This window comes from Drosophila miranda, chromosome XR (assembly GCF_003369915.1).
Source record: "Drosophila miranda strain MSH22 chromosome XR, D.miranda_PacBio2.1, whole genome shotgun sequence".
Classification (NCBI taxonomy): Eukaryota; Metazoa; Arthropoda; class Insecta; order Diptera; family Drosophilidae; genus Drosophila; species Drosophila miranda.
The window spans coordinates 906354-928358 of record NC_046674.1 but is presented as its reverse complement, the minus strand read 5'-3'; the positions used below and the strand labels follow the sequence as shown (position 1 = coordinate 928358).

The window sequence follows — 22005 nt, the reverse complement described above, 5'->3', positions numbered from 1 at the left end:
CAAACATCCAAACAACAACAGCTCTGTCTCTGGCTCTGTCTCTGGCTCTGGCTCTCGCTCAGGGCCTTAATCAAAGGTGTTCGTTCTCTGCTGGCGAATAGCCAGCATCTGTCCATGTACTTATTACCGGCACTGTGCCCGACTCCTGGCAAGCAATAAAATCAAGATGGACTGGACCCAAACAACATTGTATGCCAGCGACTAGTTTTCATTAAGCGTTACGCCTCCTGGCGACCGGCGACATCTTGGCGTCAGCCAAATGGGGGGATAATGAGCATTGCAGGCCCCGCAGTTCAGGTTCGACGACCTTCTGGGATGGGATGGGATGGGATGGGATGGATGCACAGGCACATTCCCCAACACCTTCGATCTGTTGATCTGTTAACTTGTGATAATATCAGATCTATAATAAAATACAGATAATATGGAAAGATGGAGAACAAGAATGTGCTCAAAAGTCGCTTGTCAATGGTTTCTGTAACACCCTCCCACTCCCCCACATAACCTTGTAAAGCAGAGTAATATTACACAGATTCTTACAAAAAGGGTCTGTGGAAAGTTTCAGGGAAATAGGTATGGAAATAGAAGCTTGACTGATTTCAATTACTTATGAACACCACACCATGCCGTGCCGCCACGATTGTATCTTCTCGGTGAGGGTGTTACGATTGTTTCCGAAGCCGTAGAAATACTTAAGCGGCAGTGCATCCAAATTTGGCATGAGCTTTCAGAGGCATTTAGCACTGATTCGCTCGGCCAGCAGCGGATTCCAATGGAGCGATGAGTCGCTCAAGTGAGGCTCGTCTCTTGGATGGGATTGGTATGGTATGGAATGGGATGTGATTTGATTTGATGCCCATTTATGAATCCGTTGGGCACCGCGCGGGTGGGCGGTCTACCTGCCCCACTCGCATTCCCACGCCGCCTAGGCACAGGTACTGGCGTGGCACGGCCAGTGGCACGGCCAGTGGCACACCCAGGCTGAAATGGGAAAACCATTTGAAGGGGCCGTGGAGGGCGGGGGGGGGCCGGATAATTAATTACACGAGGCTGCAAAAAATAATGCAGAACAATGGCCCGATCCCAAGCCCGGGCGATGGTGCGGGGTAAAAGCATTTCGCCGGATGACGGGTGATAGCGCTCCAAATACTTAACCGCAGACGGGCAGAGGCCGAGAGATTTATGGCTTTCGTCCAACTCTGGAATATCCCAAAAAAAAGTCCAAGAGATCTGGCCAAAGACGATCGAAAAGAAAACATGTGCTTCGCGAGAGCCGCAGACGAAGCCCCACCGCTGGAGAGCACCAGACCGATCTCTCTCCCTCTCTCTGTCTCTCTCTGCGTCGGCCCATAAATATGAGTCGCTCTGGTCAGGTAGCCTCAGTTCGTGTCTGAATACCAGCCCGTGCACACAGCCTCTGAAAAAGCCTGAGATTTTTTTTTGCTCGCCAATCGCGTCAAGAATCGCCAGTGAACGCCATACGAGAGTGGAATCCAGTCGAATCCCAGTTGAAAACCAACAAACTCAAAGACCAGCCCAATTCCAAAATGCATTCGGAAAAAGTTTGTGCCGCCTTCGCGCTCCTCGCCTGCCTCGCCCTCGTCGAAGCGGCCGTCTACAGCCAGCCCGCCATCTTTCATCCTGGTTAGTATTTGTGAAGGAGTGGTTGGGGGTGGGTCCCTCAACAGTCTCTCGAGACGGTGGGAAAAGCCTTTGGCCATTTTAGATCAGTTTGTTTTCTAATCAAGTCTGTTTCGATCGTAAATTATGCAAAGTTTTTCTGAGACATGTGAAAAATTCCATTAGTTTTATGCTCAACCCGTTCGGATCGTTGTTTATGGATTTTTCTAATTAAGTTTTCAATCAATTCTTCCCCATAAACGACCTTTGCCAGCGTTGAGAAACAATAAAAAGCCAAACAAAAAACATTGATATCAGTTGTCAGGCGACTTTTCTGATTGATTTACGACACGGACGAGGCCTAACATTACCTCATTTGGAGGTTACAGTGTCCTCGAGGGTTCTATAGAAGACCCAATCCCAGTCGCAATCCCATTTCCATTCTCATTCTGAAGAACTACTTTCGGCAGCGTTAGACGAAACTTTGACGTCAGTTGTCAGATGGAATTTGACTGCTATTACGTTTTGTCGGACATGTGATTTATGGGAACTGATACAATCTGATATTTGGGTGCTTTCGCTGACGTCAACGTATGGGTATAAACAAAAGAAAACGATCGATCGTTTCAAACAACGCAAAAGGCGTTCAAAACACACAAACAAAAATGAAAACAAAAACAAAAAGTATAGATCAATCGAAATTTGTCATCTTTTTGGCCCCCTTTTCGACTGTGTAGCAGCTACAGATACAGATATATGTAGATAGACACGCAGATATGGATTTCGGATTGGGATTTGGGTTTTTCGCATTTGCCAAAAATTAGCATAAGAAATGTGCTGATGGTGGGGTATTATTCAGGAGATCGGCTCATTTGCATCGCTATGCGGATTTGAGTTAGAAAAATTATCGCCTATCCATCGCTGGGCATTCAGCCATCCAGTAAGCCAGTCAGTCAGCCAGTCGGATATGTATTTTCCTTTAGTCTCCCCCCGTCTGGCTGAGTTATTCATACCTGAAGGTCGTCGGACGTCTTTGGCCCGTACGGTCCGGGCCGGGCCGGGCCGGGCCGGGCCGGGGGGAAATTCTGGCATCTGGTTCATCCACGATTCACGATTTAAGATTCACGAGGAATTAGCGCCAGCCCAGTTCCCAGTTTAAAAATAGGCGATGAGTTCACGCGAGCCGCTCGGTTAATTGCACAATTGGGAGTGAGAAGGAGAAGGAGAAGGAGAAGGAGGAGGAGGAGGAGGAGGAGGAGAATGGTAAATTAATGGCATGGCGAGTGTCATTAATCAAACTTACCTTTCTATTCGGCAATTTGCGAGAGTATTTTTGAACCCAACAACTCAACAATTTCAGCCGCAGGCCATTCGTTATAAATAAAAGTACGAATACGAGTACGAGTACGCTCCATCGACGTCTGTCAGGTTGTATCAGGCAGGGGTCTGAGAGAGACTTAAAAATAAGTATGCCCCAATCACGAGTTGCCTGCGGCTCGTATTTCAGATGTATTTATAACCAGACCTGGGCCCCTTCAGATCCAAACTCGGGTCTACTTCGAGTCGCACTTCATTGTGCCAATTTTCTTGTCGAATGACTGTCAAGTTTGTGTCTTGAGTCTTTCGTTCGATCCGCTTGGGCAAGTCACGGAGCGACAGGCACAGACTCCTACACACTGTGGGACCAGCCAGCCAGACAGACCCTGCGGCCCATCTATGTATATTGCATATTCACTGATGGAGGGGGTGGGGGAGATTGCACACGCTCGAACAGTATTTAAATTTTTCCAGGCACACTGCACAGAGCACAGAGCACAGAGCGATTTATAGCCACTTCCTCATAAACCGTAACTGCGACGGGGGACAGACAGCGCATAAATATTGTAAAATACATCGACGGGGGAAACAAAGAAGAAGAAGAAGAAGAAGAAGACTTTAACCACTTCCGCTTTAACTTTTGCTAACCTTCCGCTCTCCATCTGCTCCTTTCTTGCAGCGCATCCCGGCAAGTGCTTCGACAAGTTCACCAGGCGAGCGATGCTGCCCGACAAGGAGTACAAGCCGAAGGGCATCTGCGCCAGCATGACGTGCAGCCTCGAGGCGCGGGAGATCAGTATCGAGACCTGTCCCTACGTCGAGGCCCCCGGCTGCGAGGAGCTGCCCGCAGACGTCAACTGGAGCTTCCCCAAGTGCTGTCCGCAGTTCAAGTGCGTCGACTTCAAGACCGGCAAGGAGTTTGTCGTCTCGCTGTAGATGCAGCATGTAGCATACAGCATACAGCATACAGCATACAGCATGCAGCATGCCACCTGCCACCTGCCACCTGCCACCTTCCACCTGCCCCATTCCCATCCCCCATCAGTCAGTTGAAACTGAAACGTGATTTTACATGAAATGTATTCGTAGATTCGTAGTCTCTGTGTGCCTGATTTTGAGTGAGAGCGAGCCCGAGTGAATGATTCATCTAACTTCTTAATTTATTTATTGTAATTTGTACATAACACCCAATCCAGTCCGCATAACCCCTTTGTCGGCATTGTCTTCATGTTTTCATGTGTGAACAGAATTGTAGTTTGTTTTGATTTATTCAAAAGTCCCTGTATGCGATATTTGCAAGTATGACTAACTTTAAACATAAATTGTTTAGTTCTTAGGGTTTTAATTAAAATAAAAACACGTACATATATGTACATATCTACACATGCACATATGCTTGCTCTTTGGGATCGCGTCGGATGGCATGCCATTGTCTGGATGGGGAGGCAGAGCAGCGTCATGTCCAAATATGAACATTTTTCTCCGCCGCTTACGAGTGTTTGCTCTGTCCACACGACTACTTCCACCCGTATTACGCGGACATCTGTTTTCGGACTTTGTCAACAAGAGCCGCCAGAGCGACAGCAACTGACTCATCTGCGGGGCATTCATGGCATTGGTAAACATGGCACAGTCCGCGCTTGAAACGCTCCAGAGGCGAGCACCAAATACGAGCAAAGGTTTATTGCTCGGGGAGTCCAACGGTTGCTGACTCTGCGCCTGATGCGACTGTTAAATTTTATTTTCATGTTTATAGTCCCAAGCGGAAATGCCTAATGCTATTGTACAGCCCGCTATCGCCCATTGAGAAATGAGATAGTTCTGGAAATCTCTTCAAAATACTAGTATCTTAGAGCCATTTAAATAAACTACTTGATCGATTTTTGAAATGCTTTAAGTTGGCGCGACATTTTATTAACATAAACATATGTAATTCACTTTCAAACAAATCAAGTTTGCCGCGCAGCTCTAGCGACTATACAGTCGAAAGTATCTATTGTTTGCTGCAGGGTTTCTCTCTTCGAACACGTTCGATCAAACCCAAAGTCGATAGCTTTATGCTTTACACTTTACTTCTCCATGATTGCCAGGAAAGTCAAATTTAGTATACATATTTGTTGGCGCACTTTCAAATTCTTTTTAATGTACCGAAAAATATGTTGAAATCGAGAACAATTCAATTTTAATTAAAATCGTATTGCTGAGACAGTATATTTCGGTAACGCCCCGGCCTCTCTCCAGCACCATGCTATACCTCATAATAATTTCTGATCAAGAGTTTTATTCCGAGCACAGGAACAGCAACCACTTTCAATTTGGCAATCAAAGCCGAGATTTTTCAGCAGATCAGCAGTAAGCTACTTTTTATTTGTTAATTCTTGAAAAATGTGTTGCATACTTTTGGGGCTGTCCAAAAAGCGGAATCGAGGAATGACAGGGCATCTTAGATGATTTCCGATCATAGAGAGAGATGGTAAAACAATGGGTATGAAAATAAACTCCACGAAAATAATGAAACTTTAAGAATTTAAGCGCAGTTCAGGTGAAAGACTTCGTAGTTTTTTTCTAAGTAATGAGGCCCTCATTATAAGGGAGGATAGGATGGATATACAAGGAACAATTAAAAGCAGTATTTTATTTTGCGGTTTAGTTCAAGGATTTCAACTGTTTGAGGAAAAGGGGTTAGGTGGGATAAGTTCGTTTTATATTGGTATATTGACGGTGTATTTTGAAAATAAGACAGTATATTTCTGAGTGTCAGACCGTATATTTGATCACCATGTCTAGCCTTCACCCCTGGCAAAATGTATACTTTTTATAGTATTTCCAGTATTTAAGTCGCGTTATGGACCGGCATCCTCTTGTTGAATGCACCAATGTAGAAATCGTGTAGAAATTCTATTTAGCGCCATGTCCAGTCCACTAATTCATGACCAGCATCGAATTCCTAATCGATTGGTATACAAATCTTATTTTTTTTCAAAAATGTCTGAAAAACGGCCTGTCAAGAGTGTATAACGGAGGTTTTTCACACTGGCGCTTCCATGGGGCCTATATGAAAAAAAAGGCCAAGCGTTCACATTTCCGCTACAGATGTTGCTCTTGGTAATTACATAAAATTGTAGTTACAATGTGGAAAAGTTACCATGTACCAAAATTAATTTAGTGGAAATTGTTGCTCCTTTTTTCAGTTTAAACCTTATTTTTTAAATAATCAAATAAAGATTAGTACTTAAAATAGGCCAGTCTTGTAGGAAAGTAATTTATCAATCGGATAAAGTTATGAGTTCAGAGCTGAATATTATTTGAATACAAATAATTCGTCAGTATATTTTTGTCATATTTTTAAACTGTGACGTATATTTGGAATATACCGTATATCGTATCGACAAAACCGCGGTCACACCGTTTTCTTCTTCTGGCCACCGAAACAACATCGCTGTTCGTCCATTTTGTAGATTCTCTTTTCTCTTTGCCACCGAAACAAAGCAGTTGTGTTGTGTTGTAAATGAAGCCGGCAGAGTGATTGGTTAACAATTTAATCTGTTGGCATCGGTGTCGCAATGAGTAAAATCATCAATTAAAACGGGAAAAGGTAGCTATTGGCAGCTTAAACTAATGATATTCGCTTATATTAAGATAATTATGCACAAAGTATCTCCAGAAATCAGAAATGTCTGTGCTTTGGTCGCAAATTAAGGCGTGCTAAATTAACAAACAAATGCTGCTTACTAGCATCGTTAGGCGACACGAATACACCAACTGTGGCCATGGTTTTCAAAGCAGTACAAAATTACCAAAAATATCTTACAATATTCGAGCATTTTTTCACGGTGACTGTACCTAACCTCAAATGTACTTTGGACCTTCTTGCAGCTTTGGTTATTGAGTTGAGTGAAAATTCAAAAGCCCCATCATGTATCTGTACAGTTTGACGCTGCAGAAGGGAACGGGCGTCACGCACGCCGTCCATGGCAACTTCTCTGGCGGCAAGCAGCAGGAGATACTCCTGTCACGTGGCAAGTCGCTGGAGCTGATGCGGCCCGACTCGAACACCGGCAAGGTGCATACGCTGCTCTCGACGGAGATCTTCGGTTGCATACGCGCTCTGATGGCCTTCCGTCTGACGGGCGGAACAAAAGGTTGGTAAAAGTAAGGAACAATTGTTGACTTAAACTCGTTAGATGTAACTGAAAGACGCACAAAACCCTATTGAGGCAACAACTCGTGTAGTTTGCCCCAGTAAGACCTTGTTAAACCCGTCTACGTGCGAGAGTAACCAAAAAAACTTGGCGTCGCATTTGCCATAACCCCAAACACATGGTATGGCGAACTGAAACTTCGAGTTACACCCGAAACCTAACCTCAAAATGGGGTCACCATTACAGCACTTCCGGTCCATTTCTAACTGGTCTTGCATCTCCTTCACTCTCATTAGATTATATCGTTGTGGGTTCTGATTCTGGCCGCATTGTCATTCTGGAGTACATGCCCGCCAAGAATGCATTGGAGAAAGTGCATCAGGAGACCTTTGGCAAGTCTGGCTGCCGTCGCATCGTGCCGGGCCAGTACTTTGCCATCGATCCCAAGGGTCGAGCCGTGATGATTGGCGCAGTGGAGAAGCAGAAGCTGGCCTACATCATGAATCGCGACACGCAGGCGCGCCTGACGATCTCATCTCCGCTTGAGGCGCACAAATCTAACACTTTGACCTATCACATGGTCGGTGTGGATGTTGGCTTTGACAATCCCATGTTTGCCTGCCTGGAGATCGACTACGAGGAGTCTGACTTGGATCCATCGGGTAAGCATCTTCCACTCTCTCTATCCCTCCTTCCCTATTAGCGCCTTAATTCTCAGGGTTTGTGGATTAACCCACCATCGACACCTGTCTGTACTTGGCGCCAGAGAAATTGTCGATCACTGAACCATTGGTGTTGCTGTAATTGCCTAGCCACACTTCACTGATTTGTGACCCACACTTGACCCTCATCTCCCGACAGAATATCGAACTAACAGATGTTTGATTTCCTTGCAGGCGACGCTGCACAGCGCACTCAGCAGACGCTCACATTTTACGAGCTGGACCTGGGCCTAAACCACGTGGTCCGCAAGTACTCGGAGCCTCTGGAGGAGCATGCCAATTTCTTGGTCTCTGTTCCTGGCGGCAATGATGGACCCTCTGGCGTGCTCATTTGCTCAGAGAACTATTTAACATACAAGAATCTCGGCGATCAGCACGATATACGTTGCCCGATCCCGCGTCGTCGCAACGACCTGGACGATCCCGAGCGTGGCATGATCTTCATTTGCTCGGCCACGCATCGCACCAAGAGCATGTACTTCTTTCTGCTGCAAACCGAGCAGGGGGACATCTTCAAAATCACCCTCGAGACCGACGATGATGTGGTGTCGGAGATCAAGCTCAAATATTTCGATACGGTGCCCCCAGCATCGGCCATGTGTGTGCTGAAAACGGGCTTCCTGTTCGTGGCCAGCGAATTCGGCAACCAGTAAGTGTGGAGTCTTGTGGCCTTTCTGGGGCTTCAGCTAATCGTTGCATTCTTTTTTTCTGCAGCTATCTCTACCAGATTGCTCATTTGGGCGATGATGATGATGAGCCAGAGTTCAGCTCGGCCATGCCCCTGGAGGAGGGCGAGACATTCTTCTTTGCGCCCCGCACCTTGAAGAATCTTGTACTGGTGGATGAGTTGCCTTCGTTTGCACCGATCATTACCTCCCAGGTGGCTGATCTGGCGAATGAGGACACGCCCCAGTTGTACGTTTTGTGTGGCCGCGGTCCGCGCTCGACATTGCGAGTGCTGCGCCACGGCCTGGAGGTCTCCGAGATGGCCGTCTCCGAATTGCCCGGTAATCCCAATGCCGTTTGGACAGTGAAGAAACGAGCTGATGGTGAGTTTCGTATTCTGATGCTTCTCTCTCTAAGATTAAGACTCTAGAACGTAAGAATGAAGGATCGTTTCTCTAACTCAACTGGTGCATTGATGATGATATAGAATACGACTAGCTTTACACACACGATTCCAAACAAGTCCCACAAGTTATCAACCACCAGTTCTCTCTTATTTCAGGCGCTTAAACACAGACGTCAGTCCGTCAACTGTTTTGTTGTGTGTGACTATCGAAAAAAGACAAAAAAGACCCGCTCTATAAAGCGAACACTTGTCGAGCTTATGTAAAATTATGTCTTGTCTTTTGTGAAACGATAGGTAAGGCAACATTTACACTGCAGCTCATAAGTCAACAGATACTACCTATACTACCCGAACTACTCCAACAAAACACTATTGTTAAATACCTTTAAGAACGTACCGTTGAACAGACGGACACGCACACACATTGAACATGATGCGATACTTATCAACCGTGTTTCAGCTGAATATCCATTGATTATAGCTTGATAAACTGATTATTCAATGCTGTCTGTCGTCTCCTAAGCTAGGAATACCTCGTCTAGAGCTCCAATCGATCCCCCCATACTGATGTCCCAAGTTTTGTCTTGTTTTTGCCCTACTTTTAGACGAATTCGACGCCTACATCATTGTGTCCTTCGTGAACGCCACGCTGGTGCTCAGCATTGGTGAGACCGTCGAGGAAGTCACGGACAGCGGGTTCTTGGGCACCACGCCCACTCTCTGTTGCGCCGCCCTTGGGGACGACGCCCTGGTGCAGGTCTATCCAGACGGCATCCGTCACATTCGCTCCGATAAGCGTGTCAACGAGTGGAAGGCCCCCGGCAAGAAGTCCATCACCAAATGTGCCGTCAATCAGCGGCAGGTGGTCATCACGTTGTCTGGACGGGAACTGGTCTACTTTGAAATGGATCCGGTAAGCATTCGATGGAGAGAGGATACTACTCTTACCATGCCCTGATGACAAGAACACGAAAAGAACAATCATGTTGAGACACTCTGTGTCCTGCAGTGCTGAGCTTTAGTTGCAAAATTCTTGGGCTTTTCGGATAATGTATGCACGAAACTAATGATATGTCTCCTCTATTTGCAGACTGGCGAGCTAAATGAGTACACAGAACGCTCCGAAATGCCGGCAGAGATCATGTGCATGGCCCTGGGTACAGTGCCCGATGGCGAGCAACGCTCATGGTTCTTGGCCGTCGGACTGGCGGATAACACTGTGCGCATCCTCTCGTTGGATCCGAACAACTGCCTGACTCCCTGCTCCATGCAGGCCCTGCCTTCGCCGGCCGAGTCGCTTTGCTTGGTGGAAATGGGACACACGGAGAGCACGACCAGTGCGGGAGCCATGGATGACGATGCACCACCACAGCGCAGTGGCAGCAACAAGGGCACAATCTATCTGAATATTGGCCTGAGCAACGGAGTGCTGCTTCGGACTGTACTCGATCCGGTCTCTGGCGATTTGGCAGATACGCGAACGCGTTACCTGGGCTCTCGTCCCGTGAAACTGTTCCGCATCAAGATGCAGGGCGCCGAGGCAGTACTGGCCATGTCGAGTCGCTCCTGGCTGTCGTATTACCATCAGAATCGATTCCATTTGACGCCGCTCTCCTATGAGACACTGGAATATGCCTCGGGCTTCTCCAGCGAGCAGTGCAGCGAGGGCATTGTGGCGATCTCAACGAACACCTTGCGCATCTTGGCCCTGGAGAAACTGGGAGCTGTCTTCAATCAAGTGGCGTTTCCCCTGCAGTTCACGCCGCGCACATTCGTCATTCATCCGGACACTGGGCGCATGCTGATCGCCGAGACGGACCACAATGCCTACACGGAGGATACGAAGAGTGCTCGCAAGGAACAGATGGCCGAGGAGATGCGCAGTGCTGCTGGCGACGAGGAACGCGAACTGGCCAGAGAGATGGCGAATGCCTTCATCAATGAAGTGCTGCCCGAAGATGTTTTCTCGGCCCCCAAGGCAGGGCTGGGTCTGTGGGCCTCACAGATCCGCTGCCTGGACGCCATGCACGGCCAGACGATGTTCAGTATGTCGCTGGCCCAGAACGAGGCCATCATGTCGATGGCCATGGTCAAGTTCTCGGTGGCAGCCGATGGTCGCTACTATCTGGCCGTTGGCATTGCCAGGGATCTTCAGTTGAATCCGAGAATATCCCAGGGCGGCTACCTGGACATCTACAAGATCGATCCCACGTGCTCCAGCCTGGAGTTCATGCATCGCACAGAGATCGATGAGATCCCTGGCGCACTGTGCGGCTTCCAGGGTCGTCTGCTGGCCGGATGTGGCCGAATGCTGCGCATCTATGATCTCGGAAAGAAGAAAATGCTCCGAAAGTGCGAGAACAAACACATTCCCTATCAGATCGTCAACATCCAGGCGATGGGTCATCGCGTCTACGTGTCGGATGTCCAGGAGTCTGTCTTCTTCCTGCGCTACCGTCGGGCGGAGAACCAGCTCATCATCTTTGCCGATGACACGCATCCCCGATGGGTGACGGCCACCACACTGCTGGACTACGACACCATTGCCATCGCTGACAAGTTTGGCAATTTGAGTATTCAGCGCCTACCCCATTCCGTGACTGACGACGTGGACGAGGACCCCACCGGCACCAAGTCGCTGTGGGATCGTGGACTGCTCTCAGGTGCCTCCCAAAAGTCGGAGAACATCTGCTCCTTCCACGTGGGCGAGATCATCATGTCGCTGCAGAAGGCCACCCTCATTCCTGGTGGGTCGGAGGCTCTCATCTATTCGACGCTCAACGGAACTGTTGGTGCCTTTGTGCCGTTCACCAGTCGCGAGGACTACGACTTCTTCCAGCACCTGGAGATGCACATGCGCAACGAGAATCCCCCGCTATGTGGTCGCGACCATCTCAGCTATCGCAGCTCCTACTATCCCGTGAAGAATGTGCTCGATGGCGACCTGTGCGAGCAGTACCTGTCCATTGAGGCGGCCAAGCAGAAGAGCATTGCCGGGGACATGTTCCGCACCCCGAATCAGATCTGCAAGAAGCTCGAGGACATACGCACGCGATATGCCTTCTAAGGTGAGTTTCCCAAATGATTTTGATTGATTTTTTGTTGCGTTTTTGTGATGAGATAGCAATTACCTTGGGACACCTATGAAATGCCTTGATTAGTGTAAATTTTAACAACTGAACCAAATATTTCTCATGCTTTCGATTCGATTTCGTATGAAATATTAATTTTATATTATTTGTTTTCCAGATGAATATGCAGCAGAAGTTGGGCAAGTCGTCGGCTGGAATGAATCCCTTGTGGAAAAGGTGCGTTTCTATTAATTTTAAGGATTTTTGGGGACTCTATTATTTCCAGGATGATTTACGATTTTACCTTGGGACACCTATGAAAGACCTGTGATTAGTGTAAAGTTATATTTAGCTGATGAAAACCAACAAAAGTTGGAATTACTGTACCATAGAATATCTTTATTTAACATTTGTCTTTATTTCATTGCAGTTTTTGGCCAGAAGACACCACTAATGCCGCGAATCCTTAATGATTTTAAGGTGAGAATTTGCTTTAATTGAACAAAAAACAGTCGTTCAATGATGATTTATTTACATATGTTAGACTAATGAAATAATTTGATTGTAAATTCACAACTGATGCAATAATCAATTATTTTATGAAGAATATCAAGTCCTGAAACAATTAATTAATGCTTGAACGTTGTTTGCATTTACAGATTCTTCTTACATATTCGATTAATTGGCGATTCATAAATATAAATCTAAATATTTCATACATTAGGTAAGTTGTTTAATTATGGACTTGAGCTGGAGCAAAACTAATTCTGGGACTCTCTTCTCTTGCAGTTTGTAATTCACAAAAAAATCCACAACCACTAAACGACTGCCTATTTATACTAGTATTTAATTTAGTGCAAATTCAATATTTTGCACAACACCAATTACCCACTTTAGCATAGAAATTAAATATTTTAAATAAAATACGCAAAATGAACAAAAGAATGTCAAACAATTTGTTGGGGTCTCGTCTCGCCGCCTCTCGTGCCGCCTCTGTCTTTGCGTCTGTGAAGTTTGATGTTGTTCGCGGCTCGGCTCGGCCTTATTATGGCTGGTGGGGCCCATTACCATGTGCCGGGCATTATCTTCTTGGCCTTGTTTGCTCTCCATTCCGCACTACGTGTGCCTGCGCCTGCAGATCGTCGTTCCCCGCTCAGCGGACGGCGAGTGGAATCCCGTTATGGCAACAAGCAGCAACAAGAAATGTCTGCTAAACGCCTCGTTCTGGGGCTGCAGTGCTTCTGTGACGCTTGTGGTATGTACGCAAAGCAAAATTGTTGTAATTTGTTATGTTTTGCAGCATAAGCACAGTAGTTATGCAAATTGTCGCTCGGCAGCAGAGCAGAGCAGAGCAGAGCAGCGAGTCAGAGCCCCTTGGTGGTCGATCGCTTGCCAAACAAGTGGCCATGCGATGCAATGGAATACCATTCCAGGGGAATCAGAGTCAGCCTCGTTCCCATCCTGCAACAGCCACTGCCACTGCCACAGCCACAGCCACAGCGACAGCCAGTGGCAGTTGCATCTGTGCTATGCCATCTGGTTAAACGATTTATTAACTTCATTTCTAGATCATTAGATCGCATAACACGGACATTCATCACTTGGCACTGGTTTTTTGTGCTCTTTCTTCTCAGTGAGGCTGCTGCTGGTGCGGCACGACACGCAAGCGCAATCTCTAGTCAGCATCTACGCATGCAATTCGCGCCACATGTTGCAGCCAACGATCTGCAGCGGCGATAAGGACAATCAACGCATGGCGCAAACACTTGGCACCAGGCCATAGTCACAGCCACAGCAACGGCCACAGCCCTGCAACAGCAACAGCAACAGCAACTCCAGCCACGCCCAGCGCCACGGAGCCATCCAGGGGGAGAGCAAAGGGGCAATTCTGGGGCAGATGAGTAGATGGTCAGCTGGCGATAAGACAATGGCCAAGACCCAGCAGCCAGCAGCCAGCCGCCAGCAGCCAGCTCTGGCCTTTTGTTGTGGGGCGTGTTTTCTGGGCCGCGCGCATTCGGTGCTCGTGTACTCGTATCATTGTTTGGGGCGATCGCAATCTGCCGGCCAGAGATCGTGGAATCAGAATCTTTAGTCTGTGGCCAGACAGACCCCTCGCCCTCGCCCTCGCCCTAGTCCTCGTCCTCGTCCTCGTCCTCGTAGATGCTTATCACATGGCGTCGCTCAAATGCCTTGCGTGATAAAATTTCGCATGAACTGCTCCACGACTACGATGGGATGTGGATGTGGATGTGGATGTGGATGGGGCCACATGGGTGTTAACGCTGCAACTTTTCAGCTGTCCACGATCTGCGTTTGCGTGTAAGAATTTTCTGCGAAATTTTGCTGAACACGCTGAGATTTTAATCAGATGTCTGGAAAAAGGGGACTGCAACTATGGTCGGGGATGGGATAGGATCTGTGACCGTGGCTGTCGCTGTGGCTGGTGGATAGTGTGTGCGGATTGCCAGGCCGACCGACACTTTCGCTGTGAATTAAATGCTCATTTTCGCTGAACGCCGAGGTGCTTTTCCAGTCACGTCTTTTCACAGTTAGCAACTTTATTAAAACTAACGGGCATGGTAAATAATTAAAACGCAGCTAAAGAAAGAGGGGGCACAAGCGGAATCGCAAATTGCTTACCATGTAATAAATAGAATCATCAGGCATCAGCTAGCCGCTGGGGGCAGCGGATGGGAGGGCCTCATCCACATACACATCATCATCATCATCATCATCACCACCAGAGGCAGCAGCAGGAGCAGCAGCAGCATTATTTTAATTCACTTAGCATCGCTGACGTTGGTTTTGGCCATGTCTTCGGCCTGGCTGGGGCTGCTCCTCCCTGCCCTCCACTCCACTCCACTCCACTCCACTGCCATCCGCATAGACAGAGATGTGAGCTTGAGCTTGAGCTTGAGCTTGAGCCGGTTGCTGGCAGTCCGACAAACCAATTATAAAGCGTAGATTTTGATGTGCACGTGTTGGGAGATGGAGATGGCAACGAGAGAGATAGAGATGGAGATAGAGAAAGCGATCTCTAACCCGAAGCGGGTATATCCAATTTGATCAGCGGCCAATTAGTGCGGCGTTGTATTGGCCACGATCTTCCAGAGCTCCAAAAGGGGGATGTGACATGAAAATTATCTTAGAGCTCAATGCGGAAATATAGAAATTGAATTCTGAATGATAATAGGATCTTTTTCGGGGTAAAAGTTCTTAAATCCCTTCTAAATGACAGAAGATTGGAAGAAAAAAAGGCATGTAGTGCTTGAAGAAGAAGAATTGCTTGAAGAAAAGCATCTCTTAAGCCGCCATCAATCGTTGATCCTTGATCTTTAATCTTTTGGTTAGAGCCTTCCACAGGTCGCATATGAGCGGTGAAACACTGCGTCTTTCAGTTAATCCCCCACTGGGGACCCAAGGAGAGAAGAGTGACACTCACATAAGCGGCAGAAGAGTCAAGTCCACAACTGTTGATTGCTGTCAGCAGTCTTTCCCCTCGATTCGTAGTCGTTGCTGCCACAGTTGTTGCCTGTTCTGGTTGCTGTTGTTGCCATTGCCATTGCCGTGGCCGGTGTTTGGGTCTGGGCTCTGGGCTCTGGGGTCTGACCCCATTCAATGTCATTAACTCGGTCCAAGGTCTGTTTGTGTGTTTTTTGGTTTTTGGCTGGCCCCAAAGACTCTGGCAATTTTCGCATAATTGGCTGAAAATTATGAAATGCTGCGAGGGCTCCCAGCACTGTCGCTGGTGACTACTCCCTCCCAGCTGGTGGCTGTGGTTGCATCTTCATTCGTTGTCTACTGAACTCATTTGAACTCTGTGCCTGTTACCTCCTCGCTCTCAAGTTGTCAGCACTCGGGTCCAAGTGGTTGCCCCGTTCCCTGAGGGCAAAACGATGTCTTCATGGCTCTCAAAATGGGTTTGGCCCGGCCTGGGTCTCGCTGCCTTCCTTTCACTCCGATCTGCAATCTCTCGGATCTGGGAATCTCGGACAAACCTCAACTGTAAACGTTTCAGTCACTTAGTCAGCAATCTGTTGCATCTAATTGTCTCTGCAACAAATTACTCAATTCCAGCCAGATGTGGCAAGAATATCAAGATCCGTCGGACACAGACGACCGGCTGGTCAACAGGTTTGACATAATTTTCACTTTAGTTTGTTTTTAAGAGCACAAATTTGCACGCAGCTGAAGGATGCGTCCACAAGCGGATGGATGGATGGATGGATGGATGGATGGATGGATGGATGGGAGACAACGATATCAACGGCAACGCCAGTCATGACCATGAGATAATGATAATGATCCCAATGACGTTGATAATGATAATGACGATCCAGCGATGACGATGCGTTGAGTAACTCAATCGAAGAATCTCAGCCGACGACTCCTTTCCGAACTCTTTCTCCCTGTGCATCCTTCTCTTTTTTTCGCAGTCAAACATGCACTTTTGTGGGCGTGGCACACTTCCGCAAGCAATTTGCTGCGATTCTTGGCTGGGGGCAGGGGGCAGGGGGCAGGGGGACTGGTGGGGTGGTCCTATAATGTAACATTTTAATGCTGAAACCGATGCTTAAAATCGAAGTCTCCAAGAAAAGAACTGAGGAAAACGTTGCGGCATCGTGGAGCAGATTTCAGTGAAATTCAAGTAAATTCTGGCAACAACTCGAACATTGGGTAATAAGATTGAAAAGAGATGAATTTTTGAGAATTTGGGAGATTATCTCTTGATAATAGAAGGAAGGAAGGAAGGTTTGAGAAGCGGTTGTTGTAAGTGGACCCTGAAAACTACGATCAGAATCAACGTGTGCTACCTTTGGCCTACATTTTGCATTGATCTTTATCTGCATGGCAATATTCTGTACCAAGATCGCATAATCTTTAAGCAAACTCTAGGTTTTGATCACTTTTCCTGCCCATCGATGCCATTGTACACCCATGAAAGGGGGGGACAATGATGTTTCGAGAGTGCTGTCGAGAGTGCAGTTGCCACAGTTGCAAGATAAATACCCAAGTTGATCAGTCGCACACCGAGCAGATCATCAGCACAGAACACGGAACAAGGCCCAGATGGGGGACTCCACAAACAGCAGACAGGAACGACAACGACAACGACAACGAGGAGTGGAGTGGAGTGGAGTGGAGGGAAGAGGCCTCTGCCAACGGGGAGACACGTCAACAATGAGGCATAAAAACGGGAGCAGCCGCATGCAACATAATTGAAAGCAATTTGTGGCTGACTGGGTGACTGTCTGACGACTGGTCCTGGGAGCTGGTAGCTGGTAGCTGGTAGCTGGGATCTGGATCTGGATCTGAATCTGGTTGTGGAGCAGCACCGGTGTCGGCATAAACATTGCCTTGATTGTCATTGGCCCCACACCCGTGTACCCGCTCACCCATCCATTCACTCATTCACTCATTCACTTGCCCAGCCAGTCAGTCAGGCAGTCAGGCAGTCAGTCAGTCAGTCACTCATTCAGTCAGTCGCTTACTCCATCAGTCACACACGTGTTGTTTGTCAATGCGCTGCTCCACATGGGGATCCTCCATCGCCATCCACTCCCATCCAATCCCATCCCACCGCTGCAGATGGCGGTGATGCTAAAGGGGTTCGGTGTTCGTGTTGCACGGCTCCTCTTCTGCCAGAGAGCGGAAGTCGCTTAGTTCCGGCAAATAGCAGCCTCCCCAGCCCATCCATCTCGATCTTCACCTGAAACAGATTGCCCCCATCCCAGAACTGAGGATTGGGGCTGCCACTGGTTACGCAACTGTGCCAATGGTAGCTTTGATTTGTATCTTTTCGACGTCTTCCCACCACACAGTAATTGCCAACAGCTGATCAGCATGTGCCACAAGTTGTGTGTTTCTAGTTTTTTCGGCTTTTCCTTTTGATTTAAATGCTTCATTTACTGGCTGCCCAATTCTGATTCATTCCTTTGCCAATTTCTAGGGCGAAGATTAAACGATCTACAGGCAGATCGTTTCTGGATCGAGGCCTCGGAAGAAGTACTTACGACCACGCTGAGAATGTTGAAGTTTCAGACCACAAAATGTCTTGTTTTATACAGATTCGTGTGTGCAATCTCCTTATTTAATTATTAGAGATATGCACATATCTACTCCTCTGGCAATTTGGCCACAATAAATGTATTGGCCTGGTAATCTTTGAACCATCAAATGCAAGGTTGTGGCCGTGACGACAATCCAGTCCCCTCCACTCCCTGGGCTGCTCTTGGCTCTGGGTGTTTCGCCATCGCACTTTGGGGTCATTTCGCTCCAGATAGGCTTCGTTGGGCAGCGCAGTGGAGCAGTCATCATCATCATCATCATCTGCTCGTAAATGGTGGGCAGGGGGGACACACATGCATGTGTGTGCGGCTTTGGCGATATTAAGCCACTTCCTACAGATCAGATGTTGTTTGTGTGGCCAAGTGCTGTGCTGATCTTGATCGTGCTGTTGTTGTTGTTGTTGTTGGTGTTGTTGTTGGTGTTGGTGTTGGTGTTTTTGCGAGACAATGAATGACTGAATGAATGAATGAACGGATGGATGGATGGCTGAATGTTGTTGGGAGTTGCACAGTTGGTTGATTGCCACTGGCTGGCTGGCTGCCATGTGTGTGTGTGTGTGTGTGTGTGTGTATAGGAATACTCGTACAATGTCTGCATATGCATGAGGCGGCTATGGCTTTGGCTTTGGGTATAAATTAATTTGCAGAACTGCCAGATAAATATCATGGAAGAGTGTTTCCTTAGTTAGTTGCTGTTTCGATTCGGTTTAGTGGGTTGTCATGACTTAGAGACCGAAAACGATCTTTAAAGCGGAACAGTTTCGATATCTCTTATATTCTATTCCCTATAGGTGTGTTCCCTTCTGTTTTTTCTGCCTCTAATCTCAGGTGTTACCTATGTACATATAATATAATTCCAGTCTGAGTTTGTCGTGCGCTTAACTTGAATTGTGTTGGGTTAGGTTCATCGATAAGTTGGGACAGGTTCGGATATCTAAAGGTCGCTTGGGTTGGATATAATCGCCATTGATTACCCAATGACGGGCTACAAGTTTATGTAAGGTTTGCTTCGTTTCCAGATGTGTTCTAAGCGTTCTACATGGATGAGCTTCGTTTTAGCATAGTATCGTTTTGAATGCCATCTCCAATTGCATTTTCGCATTCAGATACACACACACACACATGCACACATGTGTACACATAGTATTCGTATCTGAACGCACAAGGTAAACCAGCGTCTGGGGTCTGTGGGGGTCGCCTCTGGGGTTTCTCCAGGTGTGGACCAAACAGCTGTTGTTTGGCTGGCAAATCGCTCATACGCCTCGTTGTGCGGCCAAGCGTTGCACACACACACACACACACGGTGTTTGCTTAGGTGTGTGCCCCCTCACAGATACAGAATACAGACAGTTCCAATTCAAGTGCAGTACTCATCAATAAAGTGAAATTTGTTGTCAGCTCTGGCTGTTGCACAGGGCAATATGCCACACAGAAACATCATCATATAAACATCGTTTATATATACTCTATACATATTTATGTATATGTATGTACCGAGGAGAGTCGCACTCAATAGCAGCAGCAGACTGTGGCAGTGGCAGTGGCAGCCACACAGCAACCGGACGCACGTGTTCATTTTCATTTGGCGCAAGAGAACGCAAACGCAAACGCAAACGCGAGCCCAACAGCCGATAAACAGCCGCAACAACAACAACAACAACAACAACAACAACAACAGCAGCAGTAGCAGCAACAGCAACAGCAACAGCAGCTGTATGGACAGAATCTTTATAGAGGACAGCCGTACTACAAACGGAAGACGAACGGAACGACGACCGACGACCGACGACTGCGGAAATTATTCATTCAAACTGCTTGACTGCGTCTGCTGCTGCTGCTGTTGCTGCCACTGGTGCCACTGGTGCCACTGCCACTGCCGTTGTATACCCTTTGTATGGCAGAATGGTACGAGCATCTATCTTGGCAGTGCAAAAGAAATCAAACATTTCCGGTGGCTATACTCGTAGAGGGATTTCATTCCTCATTCGGCATCAATGGAATAGGTTTCTTCTGGTATTAAAGATATCAGGAATGGATGGAGTGGAACAATATTTTAGGCAGGGACTGGCACGATGGACAGGATAGTTTCTGCCACCTTTCGGGTTAAAGAATCCCCCTTTAATATCGAACAACATTTTGTGGAAAGAGTAAAGAAAATTTCTTTCATTGAAACGACCACTTTGAAAGCAACTTTTGATAAGAAAACCTTGAGGAATTGTACAGAAATTGTCCCATTTGTAGTGCAAATATCTACTGAATCCCCAAAAAATGTAGCTTCTCTTTCAGCAAGAGTAGCTCCATCTTCGGTGAATGCCACTGGGTTTCTGTTGCTGCCGTTTCCCTTGGTCTTTTTTCATATTCAATGCTGAAGAAATTTGAAATTCATACAAATTGCAAACGGCGTCACAGCAACAATGGATTCAATGGCATACGATGTACGATGTACGATGTACGATGGGGTTGGGGCTGGGGCTGGGGCTGGGGCTGGGGCTGGGGCTGGAGATGGGTTCGGGAGCCACCCATGCAGCTCCAGCATGTCCGGCAACGGCAACGGCAACGGCAACGGCAGCCAGCGACTGTCCGTCAAAAAATCACCGAACCGCAAAAGAGCAAAAACGCTACGCTTTTTTGTTGTTTTGTTGTTTTTGTTGTTAGTTTAGCCTCCTAATAATTATCTTTCGCTCTCTCCCTGACTGTTTTTTTTTGTTGTGTTTTTTGTTTAAAAATTGCATAACACAAAGGCCGAGATGAAAGCTTCGTGCTTTCAGAGGGAGACCTGGGGCTTTCTCTGCGTACCCCGGCCTTAGTGTTGTGTCCAATCCAATCCAATCCAATCCAATCCCATCCATCAGGCATTTGGGGAGCGCAGAGAGCGAGAGACCTCGACCACCAGAAAAAACAGAAAAAAACAGAAAAAAACAGAAAACAGAAACAAACGAAATCAACGTCAGCTCGTCTTTCACACAGGTGTGCGCAATCAATCAACATGAGATCACATTAAACCCCAGGGTAACAATGGCCACGATAATCACAGAGAGACCTCTTTTTTGGATGTGTTTTTCGGCTTTTTTTTTCGGGGTTTTGTTTTTGGAGCTACTCGCACCGCACTCGTACGCACCCGCAACGTCCGCAGAGTCCGGTCCACGCACACGAGCGTTGATGTCTCTGATGCCAGCTTTCGGCTGGTGGGGGCTATCGCTGTGGCTGCGGCTCATTAGAGCCCCTCTCGCATTCAATGACCAATTGTGGTCGTGTCTCCACACAGCTCGGGGGTGATCTCCGGGCCCCCATTCCCCATCGGCTCCCCCGAATAGACCGACTTGATTGCTGTAACATTCCACACTTAATTAGGGGGCCACCGAGCCGCGGCGCTTGAAAGAGTTGTACCGAAATACTCGACGAGTATTTTCCACGATCTTTTCGTTGTTCGTTGTTCGTTTCGCTGTTCACTTCTGAATGAAAAAAGTTTAACAACAAACAAAAAGGTAAAGAAAAAACCAATGCCAGATGGCGTCTATTTGTACAGTGTGTGAAGTACCCATAGGAAATGGTGCCATATTTCCTATATAAAAGTCCAACACACATATGGGAATGCCCTTCGAGTCCCATCATCACGATGAAGACTGGGAGATCAGGGGAACAAAGGGGATCTTCTAAAGCATGTGGGGGTCGAAAGCTCACCTTACAATTTCCAACATTCTACTCAAAATAATTTTGAACAGTTCCAAAACCGCTTTCAAAATTTTTACTCGGCATTTGCAGTGCCAAGAGGCAAATAAATGATTGGATTGTAAAGAGAATTGTATGAACTTACATATGATTATCGATGCGTGTCAGTAGAATGGACATACCTGGAAATATATAGAGCCACAGCTGAAGTTATTCCACAACTTTGCCATTTTTGTATATATAATTATTTAAACAATTTATGAAATATATTATTGTCAATACTTCCCACAGAAAGAACCCCCAATCTGTAGTCATACTAAAAAT

General features: G+C 47.1%; 2 protein-coding genes and 3 non-coding genes across 7 annotated transcripts; all 5 read left to right on the top strand.

The window, feature by feature from the left end:
* Positions 1-1378: 1378 nt before the first annotated feature.
* LOC108151958 lies at positions 1379-4322 on the top strand. The gene is made up of 2 exons (XM_017280897.2): positions 1379-1644; positions 3617-4322. Exons 1-2 carry the CDS (start codon positions 1548-1550, stop codon positions 3871-3873), a joined length of 354 nt encoding a protein of 117 aa, XP_017136386.1. The 5' UTR covers positions 1379-1547; the 3' UTR covers positions 3874-4322.
* A 2037-nt stretch (positions 4323-6359) lies between these two features.
* LOC108151955 (splicing factor 3B subunit 3) lies at positions 6360-12881 on the top strand. 3 transcript variants are annotated; one of them, XM_017280893.2, is made up of 11 exons: positions 6364-6532; positions 6814-7079; positions 7376-7741; positions 7976-8450; positions 8516-8850; positions 9479-9786; positions 9964-11941; positions 12123-12181; positions 12375-12424; positions 12604-12668; positions 12734-12881. In XM_017280893.2, the coding sequence occupies exons 2-7, from the start codon at positions 6854-6856 to the stop codon at positions 11938-11940; spliced, it is 3687 nt and encodes a 1228-aa protein (XP_017136382.1). In that variant the 5' UTR covers positions 6364-6532; positions 6814-6853; the 3' UTR covers position 11941; positions 12123-12181; positions 12375-12424; positions 12604-12668; positions 12734-12881. The 3 variants fall into 3 exon arrangements, with proteins under 3 accessions (XP_017136384.1, XP_017136382.1, XP_017136383.1); XM_017280895.2 differs by lacking the exons at positions 9964-11941; positions 12123-12181; positions 12375-12424; positions 12604-12668; positions 12734-12881 and adding an exon at positions 9030-9167 and having other exon boundaries at positions 6360-6532; positions 9479-9515; XM_017280894.2 differs by lacking the exons at positions 6364-6532; positions 6814-7079; positions 7376-7741; positions 7976-8450; positions 8516-8850 and adding an exon at positions 9081-9167.
* Positions 11976-12057, top strand: LOC117186872. The gene has a single exon (XR_004471744.1). It is a non-coding gene; the product is annotated as a small nucleolar RNA Me28S-Gm3113 (small nucleolar RNA).
* LOC117186873 lies at positions 12220-12305 on the top strand. Its single transcript, XR_004471745.1, has one exon. It is a non-coding gene; the product is annotated as a small nucleolar RNA Me28S-Gm3113 (small nucleolar RNA).
* Positions 12459-12530, top strand: LOC117186862. Its single transcript, XR_004471735.1, has one exon. It is a non-coding gene; the product is annotated as a small nucleolar RNA Me28S-Cm788 (small nucleolar RNA).
* Positions 12882-22005: the final 9124 nt, after the last annotated feature.

Coding starts and splice junctions, on each gene's coding strand:
- LOC108151958 (XM_017280897.2), top strand. CDS start 1,548: ATGCATTCGGAAAAAGTTTGTGCCGCCTTCGCGCTCCTCGCCTGCCTC. Junction 1,645..3,616: donor GCCCGCCATCTTTCATCCTG/GTTAGTATTTGT, acceptor CCTTTCTTGCAG/CGCATCCCGGCAAGTGCTTC.
- LOC108151955 (XM_017280893.2), top strand. CDS start 6,854: ATGTATCTGTACAGTTTGACGCTGCAGAAGGGAACGGGCGTCACGCAC. Junction 8,851..9,478: donor AGTGAAGAAACGAGCTGATG/GTGAGTTTCGTA, acceptor CCCTACTTTTAG/ACGAATTCGACGCCTACATC. Junction 9,787..9,963: donor TCTACTTTGAAATGGATCCG/GTAAGCATTCGA, acceptor CTCTATTTGCAG/ACTGGCGAGCTAAATGAGTA.